The 17448-nt window shown below is 46.0% G+C and overlaps 1 protein-coding gene across 2 annotated transcripts in view; it reads right to left on the reverse strand.

The window, feature by feature from the left end:
- The window catches only part of snrkb (SNF related kinase b), a 15415-nt gene extending 7001 nt beyond the window's left edge, over nt 1–8414 (reverse strand). Inside the window, exons 1-3 of one of the 2 annotated variants that reach the window (XM_076082298.1) lie at nt 8197–8414; nt 6964–7393; nt 6335–6729 (exon numbers count right to left, since the gene is read on the reverse strand). In XM_076082298.1, the coding sequence (XP_075938413.1) occupies nt 6335–6729; nt 6964–7199 (631 nt within the window). In that variant the 5' untranslated portion in view covers nt 7200–7393; nt 8197–8414. Of the gene's footprint in view, nt 1–6334; nt 6730–6963; nt 7394–7950 lie in introns of both variants that reach the window. The other variant, XM_076082297.1, reaches the window with a different exon arrangement.
- Nucleotides 8415–17448: the final 9034 nt, after the last annotated feature.

Consider the following 17448-nt stretch of genomic DNA (forward strand, 5'->3'; position numbering starts at 1 on the left):
CTTGCCAGTTAGTTCACACTATTTATAAAAAACACACGTTAAAGTGCAGTATGCACAAGTTTTAGGATACAGATAACAATGACTGCAGTTTCACAACACATAGCAGTGAGATTAATGAGCAATACAGATGATGTCAAACACCTGCCTTTGTAAATGAACTTTTTCACTATAATATCCAAAGCAGAGCTAGATTAGATAGACAGGGATGGAAAGACACTGTGGTCCATTCAGATTCTATCCTTAGATTCTCACACGTACCACTCCCATGTGTGATAAACATTCAGCCATTGTCCCGCATTATACTCATGATGGTCCAAACAACGGCCCTCAGTCCGCGCTGCACAATGTGCACTCACGTGCATGCCCACGTGCACGCGCGTCTCGAGTAGTGTTATGCAACAGGGAGGAGAAGCCACTAAGTGCTGGGAGTGTGCTTTTCTCTGCTGGCTGGGGGAACATCGCTCGCTCTCACCGCTGGTGCAGCGCCGCTCGGATGCCTGTCCTCAGTCAGGGCTGCTTGCAGCTTTCTCTAGAGCCGCTCATACAAAACAACTTGACACTTATCAATGCCTTTCTAAGGTCCTGAGCGACACACCTGCCATGAAGGAGTTAAGTCATGCAGCCTACAGTCCGGTTCAAGGGAAGAAAACCCACACCATTTACTGTTAGGCAAGGTAGGCAACCCAGGCCCCAACTAAAAGAGCTCCAAACAGCTGTAGATTTATTATGTTTAGATATGAAAAATATTTAGTTATGTTAGTATTCTAACTCATCATACCCTGTAACTCAGATGTATGGCCTCCTACTTACTGTGTACTTCTACTTCAGGCGAGCACATTGTACCCGTACATTGAAATGACAGAAATGTTACTGTTCACGATGCACATTCAGACTTGACACGCAAAATATAACAATTACAACATGACGCTATATTATTTTTTTACACAATAGAATTGTAAGCTCCACCTTGAGCAGACGTTAACCCTTCCCTTCAGGCGGCGTTCGCAAAAAACGTTCCCTCGAAATTGTTGAAACAAAGCGGTTCGCAGAACGCGAGGACGACTGCGGTTTGCTGAACTTTAGGAAAGCAACGTCCCACAAAGGATCTTGTGTTCTTGTAAAAACAACCCTCTCTCACTTTTACTTTGTAGTATTAATAGTGTTACCCCAGAAACATTTTTAAATACTTCTACGACGCCAATACTCACATTATCAGTTTAAGAAAGGGTGAAAGTAAAGCAACACAGCATTTGCTCAGGGGCCCCGGAATCATTAAATACCGCACTGAAAACACAAATTCAGGTCGGGGTTACTCAGGAACAGCGCACTAAAACAGTAGAGCGTGGATTTAATTAGCCGAGGTATTCTGCTGGCGGTAACGTTGTTAGTGTCATAAGTTTGTATCAAGTCTTACAGCAGGAACATGTACTCATTGGCACAGAGGAAAACACACCCAGGTTGTGCAAGCAGTACTGGTTGCAAAATATTAATTTCAAAATAGGCATATTAGCCTCTTGCTTTGACATAACTTCCCTGGTTCATAAGTCGAGCATGGATTTAGTGAATGGAGGTAAATAGGTTAGAAGTTAGTATGGCAAAAAAAGAAAAGAATTTGAGCTGCAATGCACTGTTCCCGTAGGCCGTAGTCTGCGCATGCTCGTTGACGAAGTGAAGAAAAGTATGGTTGTGACATTACCCAGCATTCATCTGTATCCAGGGTCCAGCAGCAAAAGTGAACAACAATGAGCCACCAAATTTGTAAAAATCACTCCGAATCATCAGCAGAACAGCAACCAGGAGTGAAGAAGACAGAGAACACACAGAAAGACAGAAACCGCTTCATGGTGAAGAAGAATTGTGGTCTGCAGACAGCACAAACATCAACCACACACACGCACGCACGCACGCACGCACGCACACACAATATATATTTAAACCGGATGTTGAGATACAAAAGCTCGTGAGTTCAGCAGTACTGCACAGAGGAGTGGAGCTGATCCTGGTTCAGTGGTCGACTGTGGCCCTTTTTAGGAGCTGCCCTTTAAAATGCACATTCCAAGACCAAATACGTCATGAAGGGGTCAACGAGATCAGCCCCGTTGCAGAGGGACCCGCAAGTTAAGACAAGGACACACAGCCCTCTTTTGGAGGACAACACCGCAGCATCATTGCATGGCGGTAACTAAAGTAAAGGATGCATTCAGGTCATCAGTCACTGATAAACATACTATATGTTATGAACTGGACCGATTATAAAGGCATTTTACTCCCAATCCTGACAAACCTCATTATTCTGATACGATTATCTAATGCTCCTGATAAAGCTGGGAAGCAGATGATTATATGTACATTTATTGAGCATGCAGACGTGCATTTCACTTCTTTAACTGATGCAGACATCACTGTCACTACTTCTAGGACTTTATGTGTTCACCTTGCAGTGACAGCAGAGTGGCTCAGGTGGAAATCCCACTCTGATCCGTCCAACATAGGATTATTTCTTGGGAATAAGAGGAGAAATTATAATCGTGTAGGATTTGAGCACTGCAGGTGACATTGAAGGGTACTCCCGCAATTTAGTACTGTACTTACATAGAAGCGGGGGATTTGCCAGAGACAGATTCTAAACTGATTCAGAATGTTAGTGTCTGGTGTGGGAAATTTAGGTCCAAAAGACTGGATCCTAAAATTCCCATAATGCATCTTTTGTTTCATCATCATCTTTCGATGACATCTTCAGGGTTATTTTGCTCAAACCTAAAAAAAGACATTGCACAGCCGTTGTGTTTCACAGACTGAATGGTACCCTCCATTAAAGTTTAACTGATCTTCTTCTGTAAAGTTGGTGGATATAAACAGTCCAGCAGCCTTGAGGTTGATATGAAAACACTGACAAAGAGGTTTTAACACCTCCAGTTATCCACTTATTCATCTAAAAGGGATATACAGAGGGGGGGGAGGGGGGGGGGGGGTTCCATGTGGGTTCCATGTGCTGCTCCCAGCTCAGCCACAAGCCGAGCAGAGAAATGAGTGTTGTGTACGAGAGGATGTTCTAAATGAGTCTTTGCTGTGGTTTAATAGGTCACACTTTGAGGATATTGGACAGCACATCAGAGAGCTCTAACCCGACATGACCTCAGACTTCATTACCGTGTCTGACTTCTTTTTTAATCGTCTTGTAAATGCTCTTTACAAAGAACGTGGCCCGACACCAAAATCTACCACTTACGCGTTTTACAAAGCCAGCTTCTTCCTCCCTTTTAAAAACTTTGTATGCTGCTCGCTTGGCTCAATTATCAAAGTTCATAAGACAAGCCCCCCCCCCCCGGCTCAATGGAAGCGCAGTTGCCAGGAGCAGACAAATATGAAAATACAAGCAGAGGGCCGGGTGTCGCTCCGCCAAACACTTCCAGAGAGTCATAAGTGATGATTGAGACGGATTACTTTTGTACACATATATACATTATTTTTTTAAGGTAAATCCTGTATACCTTTAGGGTGACTATTTCTACTTTAACCACATGTGACAGTCACAGTCGATGCATTTACACTCTCAGCTGACGCCCAGAGAGGCTCACAGTTATCTGCCAAATGCAGCACTTCCCCCCCGCTCAGGACATAGTCCACCAATGTAGGTCCCCCTCCCTTCTTATCTGTCATTTTCTAGAACTTTATGGCCGAGCACTTCTCCGTCATAACTCACCAAATATTGTCATAGCTAGATTGTTTTCAGGCAGTGCACATTCATGTGCGTACAAGCTATAATTTATGGACCCATTTCTATCCAAATCTTAAGTGTGAATCGCTAGAACAAAAAAAAAAAAAAAGACCATTTGCTCAAGAAAAAGGATAACATTCGGTCATGTTATCCTTTTTCTTTTAACAATAAAACCTCAGAAACAAACATGCGTGAGCACAGCAACGGGTTGATATTATGTTACCATAGACAGTGTTTATCTTTGTCAAAGGCAAGAGACGCAATTGGCCCTCGTGTCTCTCTTCCACATCATATGACACACAACACACACACACACACACACACACACACACACACACACACACACACACACACACACACACACACACACACACACACACACACACACACACACACACACACACACACACACACACACACACACACACACACACACACACACACACACACACACACACACCATGTCCGCAAACAGAGCAGGCATATACTGCAAAGACTCCCAGCAGCAAAGGAACCGCAGTGAATTAAACAGCAGTCTGTTTATAGACAGAAATATCAAAGAGATGTGTGTGTGTGTGTGTGTGTGTGTGTGTGTGTGTGAAGAGACGGGTTTATGAGTCACCTTACTAAGCTGAGATCACTAAGGGACATCTCTTCCTCTGTGCAGCTCAGGATTATCACACATCGGCCTACACATGTATTTATTGGTGTGTGTGTGTGTGTGTGGGTGGGTGAAGGAAGTGTACATTTCTAACAAAGTGATGATGTAACCGTAAAGGTAGAGAATTGTGTTAAAATAGAACGGAAAGAAAATGCACTTGGAGTGGAGGTGAAGCAGAAATCAAGCCTCAGAGGATATGTAATAATAACACACACACATGGATTCAAACACACGGCCCTCAGTGTGGACGCTTTTAGAAACAGGAAGTCATGTGAAAAAAAAAAGAAGTAGAACTAAGGCAACAAATTCAGGTTGAAGTTATAGATTGCGTGTGAGAAGTGTTGCTTTGTGACTGCTCCTTCACTACGTCCATCCCACAAAGACTGTTATAAGCAGACAACAACACAAGGTAATATGAGGAAAAAAAGAAGCCTCTTAAATAACCCTTTCCCTTTTGACACATGGCTTGCCATCGGCGGTACAACAGACGCAGTAGATCCTTCCACAGGATCAGCTCCTCATTGCGGTCGGGATGCACTTGTATTCAGTACAGATGCTTTTGTCATCACCGGAATAAATAGCGCCCCAAACCCTGCCAAAATCCATCCTAGTCCATGTCTAGCAGATTACACAACCAACCTCCCTGAAGTTGACATGCTGTGTGTTTTCCTGCTGTTGCTATGATGTCAAATCCCACAATCTATCGGCCTCCAATGTCACACAGATCACCGCAGTACGGATCAGCCATTCTGCCGCGGGTAAACAGTGATGCGTGGCACTTTCTCATCTGCGATCTATCTCCGTCTCTCTCACTCCAACACACACACACACACACACACATATACACAAATGCTTGCTATGCAGTGTGAGAGACCAGTGGTGAGCTGCAGTGTTTGGTTCCACTGCAGAACGTGCCCCGTTGGCTCAGGACTGGCTGGCTTGCTTAGACTGACCCAGATACACACACTAATCCTTTACGGACATTGCACACACACACATGGACAAACACACACACACACACACACACACACACACACACACACACACACACACACACACACACACACACACACACACACACACACACACACACACACACACACACACACACACACACACACACACACACACACACACACACACACACACACACAGATCCGCACAAACAAATATACAAGCACATAAATATGGAAGGGTATACAGAGCAGGAGCACACTCACTGAGATGCAAGAAAATACACAGGGTCAAGGGGGACAAATGTGGCCACACACACACACACACATACACACATACACACACACTGAACTGACCGGCATGCATGAAAGAACAATAACAAAAGACATCACATGCTGCGGTACAGGAGAGAACATGTAGGCCTCTGAAGGCAGCCTTCAGGGTTTCATTTATGAGTTGAGTGGAAGCCAGCGAATTTGTGAGGACGAGGACGGACGATTGGACGAGCAGAATTGTCTTTTCACTTCGCTAATTTAAGTTTGCCTTTGAAGAACAAGAGAGCCGCCGCTCGGCAGGCAAGGAGAAAGGACAGCAAGTAGGACATTTTCTATCCAACTCAGTGATATAAGGGGTTCTTTTTGTTGGTGAAAAAGACTAATCAAGACGGTTTGGGTGAGTTTTGTTTTGTTTGAATGAAGTGTGTTACGATGATCCGCCAAAGAGTCATTTTTTTTTTTCCCCATCATAAAAATCACTCATCATAGGTATAACTGTACAGTAGTTCCATAACCAGAAGAAAATAAGCCACGTTTAGCGGAAAGTCCGAAAAAAATAAACATAATTGGACGTAGCTCAAGTATGTATTCTGTTAATCATCTTGCGACCATTCAGATTTCTCTTGTGCTATGCTTGGGTCCTGACCCCCAGGTTGGGAACCATTGATCTAGATCAACAGTTCAGTTTCAACACTCCCAAAAAAAAAATTGAAATGTGTTTCTCACCCACAGCTGGAGCATCATACTCTTCTCCCAGCAGAATCTCTGGAGCCGAGTACGCCAGCGACCCACAGCTGGTGGCCAACATGGTCCCGGGTTGGAATAAGTTGCTGAACCCAAAGTCTGTCAGCTTCACCGCCCCCTGCTGGGGGAAGAACACCACGTTCTCGGGCTTCAGGTCCCGGTGCACCACGTGGAGCTGGTGGCAGTACGCCACGGCGCGCACGATCTGGGCGAAATGGCGCTTGGCGTTGCCCTCGGCCACGCCTCCCTCGTGGCGGAGGATGTAGTCGTAGAGGTCGCCTCCCTCGGCCAGCTCCATGACCAGGTAGAGGGTGGTGGGCGTGTCGATGACCTCGTAGAGGCGGACCACGTTGGGATGCTGCACCAGCCTCATACATCTGGAAATAACGAGTAATTATGCCGGGTAAATAAGGATGCCTAGAGTGGTGCGGCCCCTTCAGGGCACCTCAAAATCTACACAGGTTTCGTTCCATGTTTGGCTCAGATAAGATTCAGATGGATCACACACAGTTCACTACCAGTATGCCTGTTTGAAATTCTGTTTTTTTAAACAGTTTTCAACCTTTTCCTAAATATTTTCTTCTCAAGCTTCGTCTTTCAGTGTAGTTTACCTCACTTCCTGTAAGAGGTGGCTCGCCGCCATCACGTCGAGTTTCGTCTTGTCAATCATCTTGACAGCAACCAGTTGCCTGGTGTTGACATGACGAGCCAGCTTGACCACGGCAAAGTGGCCCCTGCCCAACGTCCGACCCAGGTGGTACAGTCCGCTGAGATCGGAGCGACCGGGGCTGCTCCTGGGGTCGAGGTGTCCCTCCTGGGCGGAGGTTCTCTCTCCAGAGGAGTCCATGTTTGAAACAACAACAAAAGGGGTGTGAGGGGGGGTAGAGGGGATTCGGAGGGGAGGAGGGATTGAACTGAAAAAGCTTCAGGAGAGAGGGACAAAAAAGGAAACGGGAGACGGAAAGTAGTTGTGTCAAGGTGTCGGAGATGGAGGGAGGAGGGGTTGCAGGGCAGCGAAGTTCCTCACCGATGGGGAGTTGCCTGGCAGGACAAAGAAAAAGACAACACAGTGAGACGAAGGAGAACAGTAGAGGGTCAAATATGACTTATTTTATCGTCTGTGATGTTGAAGGGCTGCGTTTGGCTCCATCTCAAATAACAGCCATCCAGCACAAATGGCACGCCAAATCAATACTGTAACAGGAAACCATAATGTATGTGCATGTGCGTGTGCGCGCGTGTGTGTCATTAGTTTGGCTAAGAGGGTCAAAAGGTGGCATTAGTCCTGATGATGTCATCATCAGACCCCCCCCCCCAGGGTAACAAGTTTAGCTGCCATCATCATCTTCATTACCGCGGTCACCATCAATCCAGTTACCACTGTCAACTTCATCGCTGTTACCTTTATCTTATTCATCCTCATCACCGGCAGCATCTTATCATCACCATCACCATCACTTATTCATTAGGAATGTGTCTGTGTGTGTGTGTGTCACCATCACTTATTCATTAGGGAATAAGTGATGGTGACACACACACACACACACACACACACACACACAGCTCCACTGGGCCGAGTGAACAGAAGCAGGCCTCACCGGGTTACTGTCCTCTGATATCCTTGGCTGTGCAGGTTCATCGGATCCAAAACACCTACATGCCTACGGGCTGCTACACTTGCGGCAAAGCCAGCTGTTCTCTACTTGGCCTCAACCGCAGTCCCGAGTTGGCACATACGCATGTAGTCATCCTCCTTGCGGCAGCTCAATACCTCCAAAACAAACGCCACCAACAACCTCGCGGAACAGCCGGACAAGCGCCGCTAACCTCGGTGCCCAACTCACCATTGTTATGCAATAATATCCCATAGCCGCGACCTGTCCAGCCGCGCGGTTCTCTCTGTCACTCCGCCGCCTCGCCGCGCTGAACTCGGACGTAAGAAATGACAGCGCCGCCTCCTCGCTTTCTTTCATAACACTCCATGTTCGCGGTCCATGTGTGCACATACTTTTCTCATGACCGCCCGCCTCAATTCTTTCCAGAGTCTCGAGCTGCGTGACCGCGCGCCCGCTCCGGCATAGAGAGAGAGAGAGAGAGAGAGAGAGAGAGAGAGAGAGGGAGGGAGAGAGAGAGAGAGAGATAGAGCTACAGCGGGACGGGAGCATGCCGACGTGCGCGCGCGTGCACGCACATACGCGCGTGTGTCCAGCTTTCCTTCTGACGTCAATACATTCCAACTCGCTCCCGCGGCGCAGCAGTAGCAGCAGCAGCAGCGAGAGAAGCAGGCAGCGGCCGCGAGCCTCTTGTGCTCGTGCGCAGTGGAGAGAGCAAAATGACTGAATGAATGCTCAGCAAGTCCAAGAAATTATATAACTGACTAATGAGTGTTTTTTTTTCTCAAAATAGCAGTAGGGAGGGGGGTAGGGCACAACGACCTATGCCATAACATACATGATAACGTATGTTCCTGAGATGCTTCTACTATAATGACTTTATTCATATGGCTTGAATTCACACAGACTCAGAGGGCCACAACGTAAATGAGGACCGAAACAAAAAAGTTATTTCCATTTTACCCCTTTTTGTCATGAGGAAAATTCACATAGCATTATGCATTATTTTACTATCTCTATAGGGAGCTACAGCGTGTCAAATAGACTCTTTGAAAGATTTATACTGACCTCATCATGTGGCCTGAATGTAATACATTCTTTTTGTGTGTGTTTCCATGTCCATTTATTGTATCTGATGTCACATTCAGCAGCACCTCCCACTGACAATCACACTCTTGAACTGACTGCATTTCATATTTTGTTGTTATCTGTAGGTTTTAAAATTCAAGCATGAATATATTGAAAAGTCTGCGCTATTGGGCACGAGTCTGCTGGATGATCTCATCCCAGCTTCTCTTTGTCTCCTCTAACCAGCCAACCTGCAGAATAATGGGGCCACCTAGTGGTACTTTTCTTTCTTTCTTTCGTTGCAACATCTACCTGCAACCCGAATAATACAGAGGAAGTAAGGGGTTTATAGAGCTGAAAGCCAGGTCAATGGACAGTGACTTTTGGGGACTTGTCAGCAGAGAGAAGTTTCCTCTCCTCAGCGCATGTGCACTAAAAGTGAGTGCCTACTTTGGATCAACTTACCTCTGTGAAATGACATTTTCACAGATGAAAATCACCAAATCAAAGTACAGGAGCCGGCTTACTGACAGACACCTCACAGACTGCCTCAGACTGGCTGTCTGTGCTTATGAGCCGTACTACAAGGCACTCACAGACAGTGTTCAGTCACAGCCATCACACTGACTTGAGTCACATGACTTCCGATGGCATTGTGATGGGACACAGAGCTGAACTGCACTTACATTAGTTGCACTGACTGAGAATTTTGTCAGTGTTGTGTTGTAACTTCAGTTGATAAATACAACAGTTAATATTGGTAGTTCATCCAGCCTGCTCATTGCAAATGTGTTTTTTCTTGTTCATATTGTGTGCGGTTAACAAATAATTTCCTTTTTATGTTGCACTGAAATTAAGTCATTTAGTGTCTTCTTGGTCACATCAATTTGAAAGCTGGACCAAAGTGTTTGATTTCATTCAATTACAATTAGGCCAAATAAAAAGCCTCAAGTTGTAAGTACAGTCTGGACAGTCTTTTTCTCTCAACACCTCAATAGGTAGATCTTGCCTGTCACCAAGGCAGAGGTCAGAGATCTTGGGCTTAAAAAGGTTGGTGACCACTGGTATACATCATATACTATATTATACTTATATTATGTGTCATTACGTAATCACATATATTATTCTGGTGTACATTGTATGTCTAGACTAGACTAGTCTTTAATTGCTATTGTTGAGTTGTTATTTGACTTGTTGTATATACCTCTTTTTTATTTTAACATTTTCATACAAAGACAACAGCATAACTTTTGAAGATACAACCTTGGTTTGACTAACTCACTCTGCCGAAGCCTCATAATAGCTTCAAATCAACAAACAAATAAATAAAATATATATTTTGTTAATTTAAAAGTACAAAGTAGAACAAAATGGACAAATAATTAAGAACAAATACTTCAAAAATTGTAGAAAAATTGTGGATCACATCACTCCAGTTCTGAGGTCTTTGCACTGGCTTCCTGTCCAAGAAAGAATTGACTTTAAAATCCTGCTGGAGTGTGTTTAAAAACACACTGGACCACTGCTACACTGTAATAAAGGATGCATATCGCTCAGTTCCCCGTGCAGCTTTGGGACTCTCTGATCACTGTTTGATTCATCTCCTCCCGACCTACAGGCAGAAATTAAAATCTGCAAAGCCTGTGGTAAAGAATGTGAAGAGATGGACCAACGAGGCAAAGCTGGAGCTACAGTCCTGCTTTGCCTGCACTGATTGGAGTGTTTTTGAGGCTGCTGCTACAGACCTGGATGGGCTCACTGACACTGTGACATCATACATCAGTTTTTGTGTGTGCCGAAAAAAAACCTTCTGCACATTCAACAACAATAAACCCTGGTTTACTGAAAAACTCGCCATGTCCACATTACTCCGTTTCTCCTTGGATGCAGATTTATCAAATAGAAACGATCTCCGTCCACACGGGAGTTTCAGCATCATTCTCGAGTTGATCTGCGTCCACACGGCAGCCTTCGAAGGCGGACAGCACGTGACCATTAACGTACACTGGGCATGCGCGTGACGGTGTAAACAGGAAGTGGATTGCTTGCTTAGTTTAAAAAAAAAGAAATACGACAGAGTAATAAAGTAGTCTTTAATAATGAAAGGTTGTATTTGATACTTAAGATCTTCCTCTAAAATCTCCCTCTATAAACTCAAACAGACACAGTTCGTGGAAAGTTTTAGAAGTTTTATTTTTCAGACGTAGTTACAGCTGCGGGTCTATCTCTCTCTCTCTCTCTCTCTCCAAATTTACTTTAACATCAACACTTACACATAAACATTTACTAGATTATGGGTCCATCAATGTGGTCAACACACGTCTCTCACTCGTTTCCTCCGTGTTGTTGATGTCTGTTCTCACTAGTAGCTCTGAACATCATGTCCGACTAGCTAGCTTCTAAGCAAATTTTAACATTACCGCCAATGGAGAAATGCTAACCGCGATTAGCATTTAATACAACACAAATGTTATACTAAACACACGAATAGAATATATCTACGTACATCTTTTCATGCTTCATAAAGACATACTTACAGACTAAGGTCTCTCAAGGCTACCAAACGGAAGAAGTAAAACGTTAGTGCAGCGTGTCTTCTCATTAGAATCTAAAAACAACGAGCTGCTCCATAGGGCTGATGCTGGTCACGCCGCTCGCTAATCACTCCAATAACAGCTGCTTCCTCCACAGAAATGCAGACTTTTACTGCACAACAGCTGCTAGCTGTTGTGCTAGAAGCAACATCATGTAGCTGTTGTGCTAGCAGCAACGCTTGCAATTAGTTATCCATGTTGAAATGAATCGCTGGTAGCCCAGTTTGTTTTCTTCCGGGTACGGGTCACGTGATAGTGAGTGTGACGAATCAGGGACGGAGACGTCATGGTTGCCAAGAACCAATCCAGTAGCAAACACGGGTGTGGGCGTAATTTTTTCTAAGCACATCCGTATACGACCGTCCACACGCAAACGCAACCCCGGAGTTCTCAAATACCTCCAACCTCGGCGGAGTTTTCAGATTCCTCCGTTTAGGGTGCTCCAAAACTCCGGCGTAGTGTGGCCGCTCAGTGTAAACGTAGCAAATACGGAGTAAAAACGGAGTAATGTGGACAGGGCCTCAGGCAGCTTCGTCGGGCCAAGGAGGAGGCCTACAGAAGTGGGGACAGGATCCTGTACAACCAGGCCAGCAAAGAGGTAGCAAAGAGAAGCTACACTGAGGCCATGTCCACATTACTCCGTTTTTACTCCGGTTTTGCCACGTTTACACTGAGCAGCCACACTACGCCGGAGTTTTGGAGCACCCTAAATGGAGGAGTCTGAAAACACCCCCGAGATTGGAGGTGTTTGAAAACTCCGGGGTTGCGTTTGCGTGTGGACGGTCGGAAACTGATGTGTTTAGAAAAAATTACGCCCACACCCGTGTTCGCTACTGGATTGGTTCTTAGCAACCGTCCCTGATTCGTCACACTCACTATCACGTGACCCGTACCCGGAAGAAAACAAACAGGCAGGGCGACCAGCGATTCATTTCAACATGGATAACGAATGGCAAGCCTTGCTTGCGTTGTTGTCTGTACTAGCAGCAATTGTGGAGTTAAATTCGTCATTTTACAATGCTGCTACTGCCTACAGGCGGAGGAGGCGAGCTATTCTTCGAGCGATGAGCGACAATTCCCGAGTCCAGAGGCGTTATCAGCCGTACATGGAGCGCCGGTTTTGCGTGAGGCCAGGAAGAACGAGCGCCTGGTGGAATAATTTCATCAATGAAGTTATGATTCCCAAAGAATGGCGAGAAAACTTTCGAATGTCCAGATCGGCATTGATCAACCTTAGCGAAATGTTACGTCCGCATGTGGAGGGAGCAACAACCACGATGAGGGCGCCCGTGGATGTACTTACAAAGGTAGCGTGCACGTTGTATTACCTGAGTGACGAGGGCAGACTCCGGAAAACCGCTAATGCATTTGGACTATCTCGACAAGTTGTTTCAGTCATCATCCGACAAGTCTGTAGGGCCATCGCCGTCTTCCTGGGTCCCAAGTACATCCGGAAACCGAGTACTGAGCCCGAAGTGAGGGACCTTGTGGTCAACTTCTTCCAAACACACGGTATGCCACAATGCTTGGGGGCCATTGACTGTACACATATCGAAGTGAAACAACCACGTGCTAACTCTACAGACTACATCAACAGAAAGGGGAAACATTCTTTGAATGTACAGGCCGTGTGTGACTACAAATACTGTTTCATGGACGTTGTTGTGAAATGGCCAGGAAGTGTTCACGACACACGTATATTTGCCAACTCGCGATTTAGTTGTGCCCTAAAAGATGGAACAGTTCCCCCATGCCCTAAAGAATTGATAGAGGGCGAAGATGCTGTCCCTGTTTTTCTGCTGGGTGACCCAGCTTATTGATGCCGTATCTCATGAAGGAATACCCCAATGGCGGAGTTACACCACAGGAGCAGTATTATGGGATATCACTTTGTAAGGCGCGCATGGTGATTGAATGTTCATTCGGACGTTTGAAGGCAAGATTTGCAACTTTAAGGAGGGCAATGGACATAAACATGGAGGACCTTCCCTTTGTCATCTATGCTATCTAGTAAAACTTGTATTTGCTTGTTCCTTATAAACGCTTTTTTTTAAACCTAAGTTCATCTCTGTCTTGAGTCTGATGTGCAAAAGAGGGGCCTGCAGAGTACAGTGATACAGCACAAACCCTGGAGTGAGATCATGCATGCTGGCTGATCTCACTCCAGTAAACCTCATATTACAACATGAAGAAAGTGCATTCAGTCTTTTTTTATTGTTTACTTTATCTAAACTTATGATCAAAAAACATACACCATGTTTGTAGGCTGTAGATGTTTGATTTTTAACTGTTCATTTTTTTAAAGTTTTGTGTGATAATAACCGTGCATTGGAGTATCTTAGTTGGTGGTTTTTGTGTGTAAATGGTGAAATAAAAAAAAAATTAAATTCATCTCTGCTTCAGTGAATGTGTTGGAAAGAGTCAGATCTCAGGTTTGGTATCAAAGGACCTTTTATTACAATAAAAATACAATAGAAAATAAACACTCAAGAAAAGTCAAACAGTAACATAATAAGCATAACTCAAAAATAACTATAAAGTGTTGTAAACACGTGTGCAAACCTTGCAAAAAAATTAAGTAAAAAACACAAATGCTTGAAAGTGCAAACCTTGTGTTGTGCAACTCAGTAAACAAAGTGAAAGTGCAGTAGCTTTTTCAAAGCTGGGTGTAGTAGTCTCTGTGCATTTCCGGTGTGCTGTTGTGGAGATGCACAGGTGAGTGGAATTGTGGCTGTGTGGCTCTTCTAGGTGCCTGGTGCAATGCCTGTGGGGTCATAGGCCGTGATCCCACGATGTGCTGCATCATCACCTCAATGTTGTTGAGGCGGTCCATGGAGGATGACCACCGGCCCATTAGCTCCAAAAACGCGGCGTCTGTGGCTTCCACACGATGAAGGAGCTGCCTCTTGATCTCCAGATCCTCCTGTGCCACTGACTCCATAGAGAGTTTCCTCTTCAACTTTTCCCTCCTGTGGCCACCTAGGGACGCATCCAGCCTCTGGCGGCGACTTGCCACCGTCCCCGCAGAGGTCACATTGTCTGTCCCTCTGTCCTCACCCGACACGGAAGGTGACCCACAGTCCGAGGTGCTGCCGTTGGCTCCCAGGGCCTCCACTGCCATTTCTGTGGTCTCTATCCCTTGCCTAATGGCACTGGTAGCTGGAGAGCCTCCCCAAATTGACTGGCAGAGCTCAATACAGCAAAACCACTCTTCCATGTCCACTTTTTTTGCCTGAGTCCACTGCTTGTCTGTAGCGAACTCTTATGGCCTTCACCTTTGTCGTTAACTGAACTGCGAACACAGAAACAGAAAGACATTGTTGCTAGATCTGTTGTGTAAGGCAAAATAGATATACACAAACAAAATAGTGAAATAACAGTACCTCGATACTGTAATTAAGTACAGTACCTGATTAAATGTAGTTTACTCTACTTTGGCTACTTAACATCAAAGATATAGTGGAATGAAGCATTACAAAGTTGTGGGTGGCTTTCTGGATCATACCAGTTTCATCTTCGCTCTTCACACCCCACTATCCCCCCATCCCCCCCAGGAACAAAGGTTGTTTGTACAAAATGATTTGTGTAACGATACACAAAGAAGGTAAAAGACACGAAACAGAACCAAAGAAAAACAGTCATGCTTCCTTTAAAAACAGGCTCATGCTTTATTACTTTAGAACTTCAAGCCAACACTTTTTAGTTGAGGCTCCATACCTTTGGTAAGTTCTTCTGTGTTGTGTGGGAAGTCTTTTCCCACGTGCATGGCGTCCGCCGGCGTCGGATAATTATCACGGCAACGGTCTAATATGTCGCCATACTTGCTGTGTATCGACTCCCAGTCCGTGTTTTGCGCCGCGTTATCTACCTTATACTCACGTGTTACATGAAGGAGCAGTTGAACCTCGTCGTCGGTCCAGGCAAAAAAGTCTCTTGTTCCTCTTTTCGCCATTGCCTTTCCTCTAAGAACTTTCTGCAACTAATAAACCCACTGCAGTGTGTAGATCATCTTCTTCCTGTTTACACCATCACGCGCATGCCCAGTGTACGTTAATGGTCACGCGATATCCGGTTTCGAAGATTGCCGGGTGGATGCAAAGACATCATTTCAACATGGATAACGAATTGCGTTGCTTGGAATATTTTAGAGGAAGTGTCACGGGACATAATGAGGACTCAAGAGCAGACAGTCAGGTGAAGTGAAAAAAGGTTTAATGCACAAACCAAAAAAAAAAAAAAAAAGAATCAGGGAATCCAAAGACAAGATGGAACAGGCAGACTGGGAAACCGGGAACAGGACGAGCAACACGGGCGGGTAGGTAGGGAAAAAACAATAACTCCTCCGAGGCCGAGAGTCAGAGTCCACAACCGGGTGGGTAGAGGGGGTCCGGAGGAGGGACGGCCGGCCGGACTGCCAGACTGGGAAGACTGAGGGTCCGGAGGACGGAACTCTGGAGACTGGGGGTCCGGGGGACGGAACTCTGGAGACTGGGGGTCCGGGGGACGGAACTCTGGAGACTGGGGGTCCGGGGGACGGAACTCTGGAGACTGGGGGTCCGGGGGACGGAACTCTGGAGACTGGGGGTCAGGACGACGGAACTCTAGAGACTGGGGGTCAGGAGGACGGAACTCTAGAGCCTGGGGATCAAGAGAGGAACAGGGCTCTAGAAGCTGGGGACCAGACGGGAAACAGGGCTCTAGAAGCTGGGCACCGGACGGGAAACAGGGCTCTAGAAGCTGGGCACCGGACGGGAAACAGGGCTCTAGAAGCTGGGGACTGGACGGGAAACAGGGCGGGAGAGTTGTGCTGATGAGGGAGTGCTTGATTACAGATAAGAGTTTGGCCTTACAGATAAGGGACAGGTGAAGGGAGTTGGACTGGTGCTGAGGGAGTGACTGAGTTGAAGAGTGAGGAGCTACAGAAAAACACACACACAACACATAAGGCAAAGCCTGATTGTGACAGGAAGATCTTAAGTATCAAACACAACCTTTCATTATTAAAGACTACTTTATTACTTTGTCGTGTTTTTAAAAAACTCAGCAACCAATCTACTTCCTGTTTACACCGTCACGCGCATGCCCAGTGTACGTTAATGGTGACGTGCTGCCCGTCTTCGAAGGTCGAAGGTCGAAGTACTCACGAACTACAGGAGACCATCACCCCCACTGAGGCCAATCTGGCTGACGACCTGAATGTTTTTTACTGCAGGTTTGATAAGCCTACTCTCACCCCCCCCCCCCCCACCTGCCCCATCATCATCAAACAACCACCTACACCCCCTGCCTCCTCCTCACCTCTCCCAACCAACCCCCCACCGGCACTGAGGATCTGCAAAGAGGATGTGAGTCGGCTCTTCCACAGACAGAAGATCAGGAAGGCACCAGGCCCAGACTGTCACAGTTCAGCTCCACACCCTCCTCACTCTTATTGTCAGTCACTCCCTCCTCATTAGTCTAAACTCCCTTCACCTGTTCACTCACCTGCCTCTGATCAGTAATCAAGCCCCTATATAGACTCCTGCCTCCCAGACACATTTGCCAGATTGTTCTTCGGTTCTATGCCAGACTCTCCAGCACACTCTCACGGACTGATCTCCTGTTACCGATCCTGCCTGCCCCTGTTCTACCCGCCTTGCCTGACTCCTGGTAGACCCACCCGCCTTCTGATCCTGATCCTGATCTTGATTAACTCTGCCTGCCGTATCTGGAAACTCTGCCTGCCCCTGTTCTACCCGCCTTGCCTGACTCCCGGTAAACCCACCAGCCTTCTGATCCTGACCCTGTTTGAACTCTGCCTGCTATATTTGAAGTTAGTAAT

The sequence above is a fragment of the Anarhichas minor genome, unplaced genomic scaffold, assembly GCF_050575085.1.
Source record: "Anarhichas minor isolate MPS153535 unplaced genomic scaffold, ASM5057508v1 ptg000090l, whole genome shotgun sequence".
NCBI classification, from domain to species: Eukaryota; Metazoa; Chordata; class Actinopteri; order Perciformes; family Anarhichadidae; genus Anarhichas; species Anarhichas minor.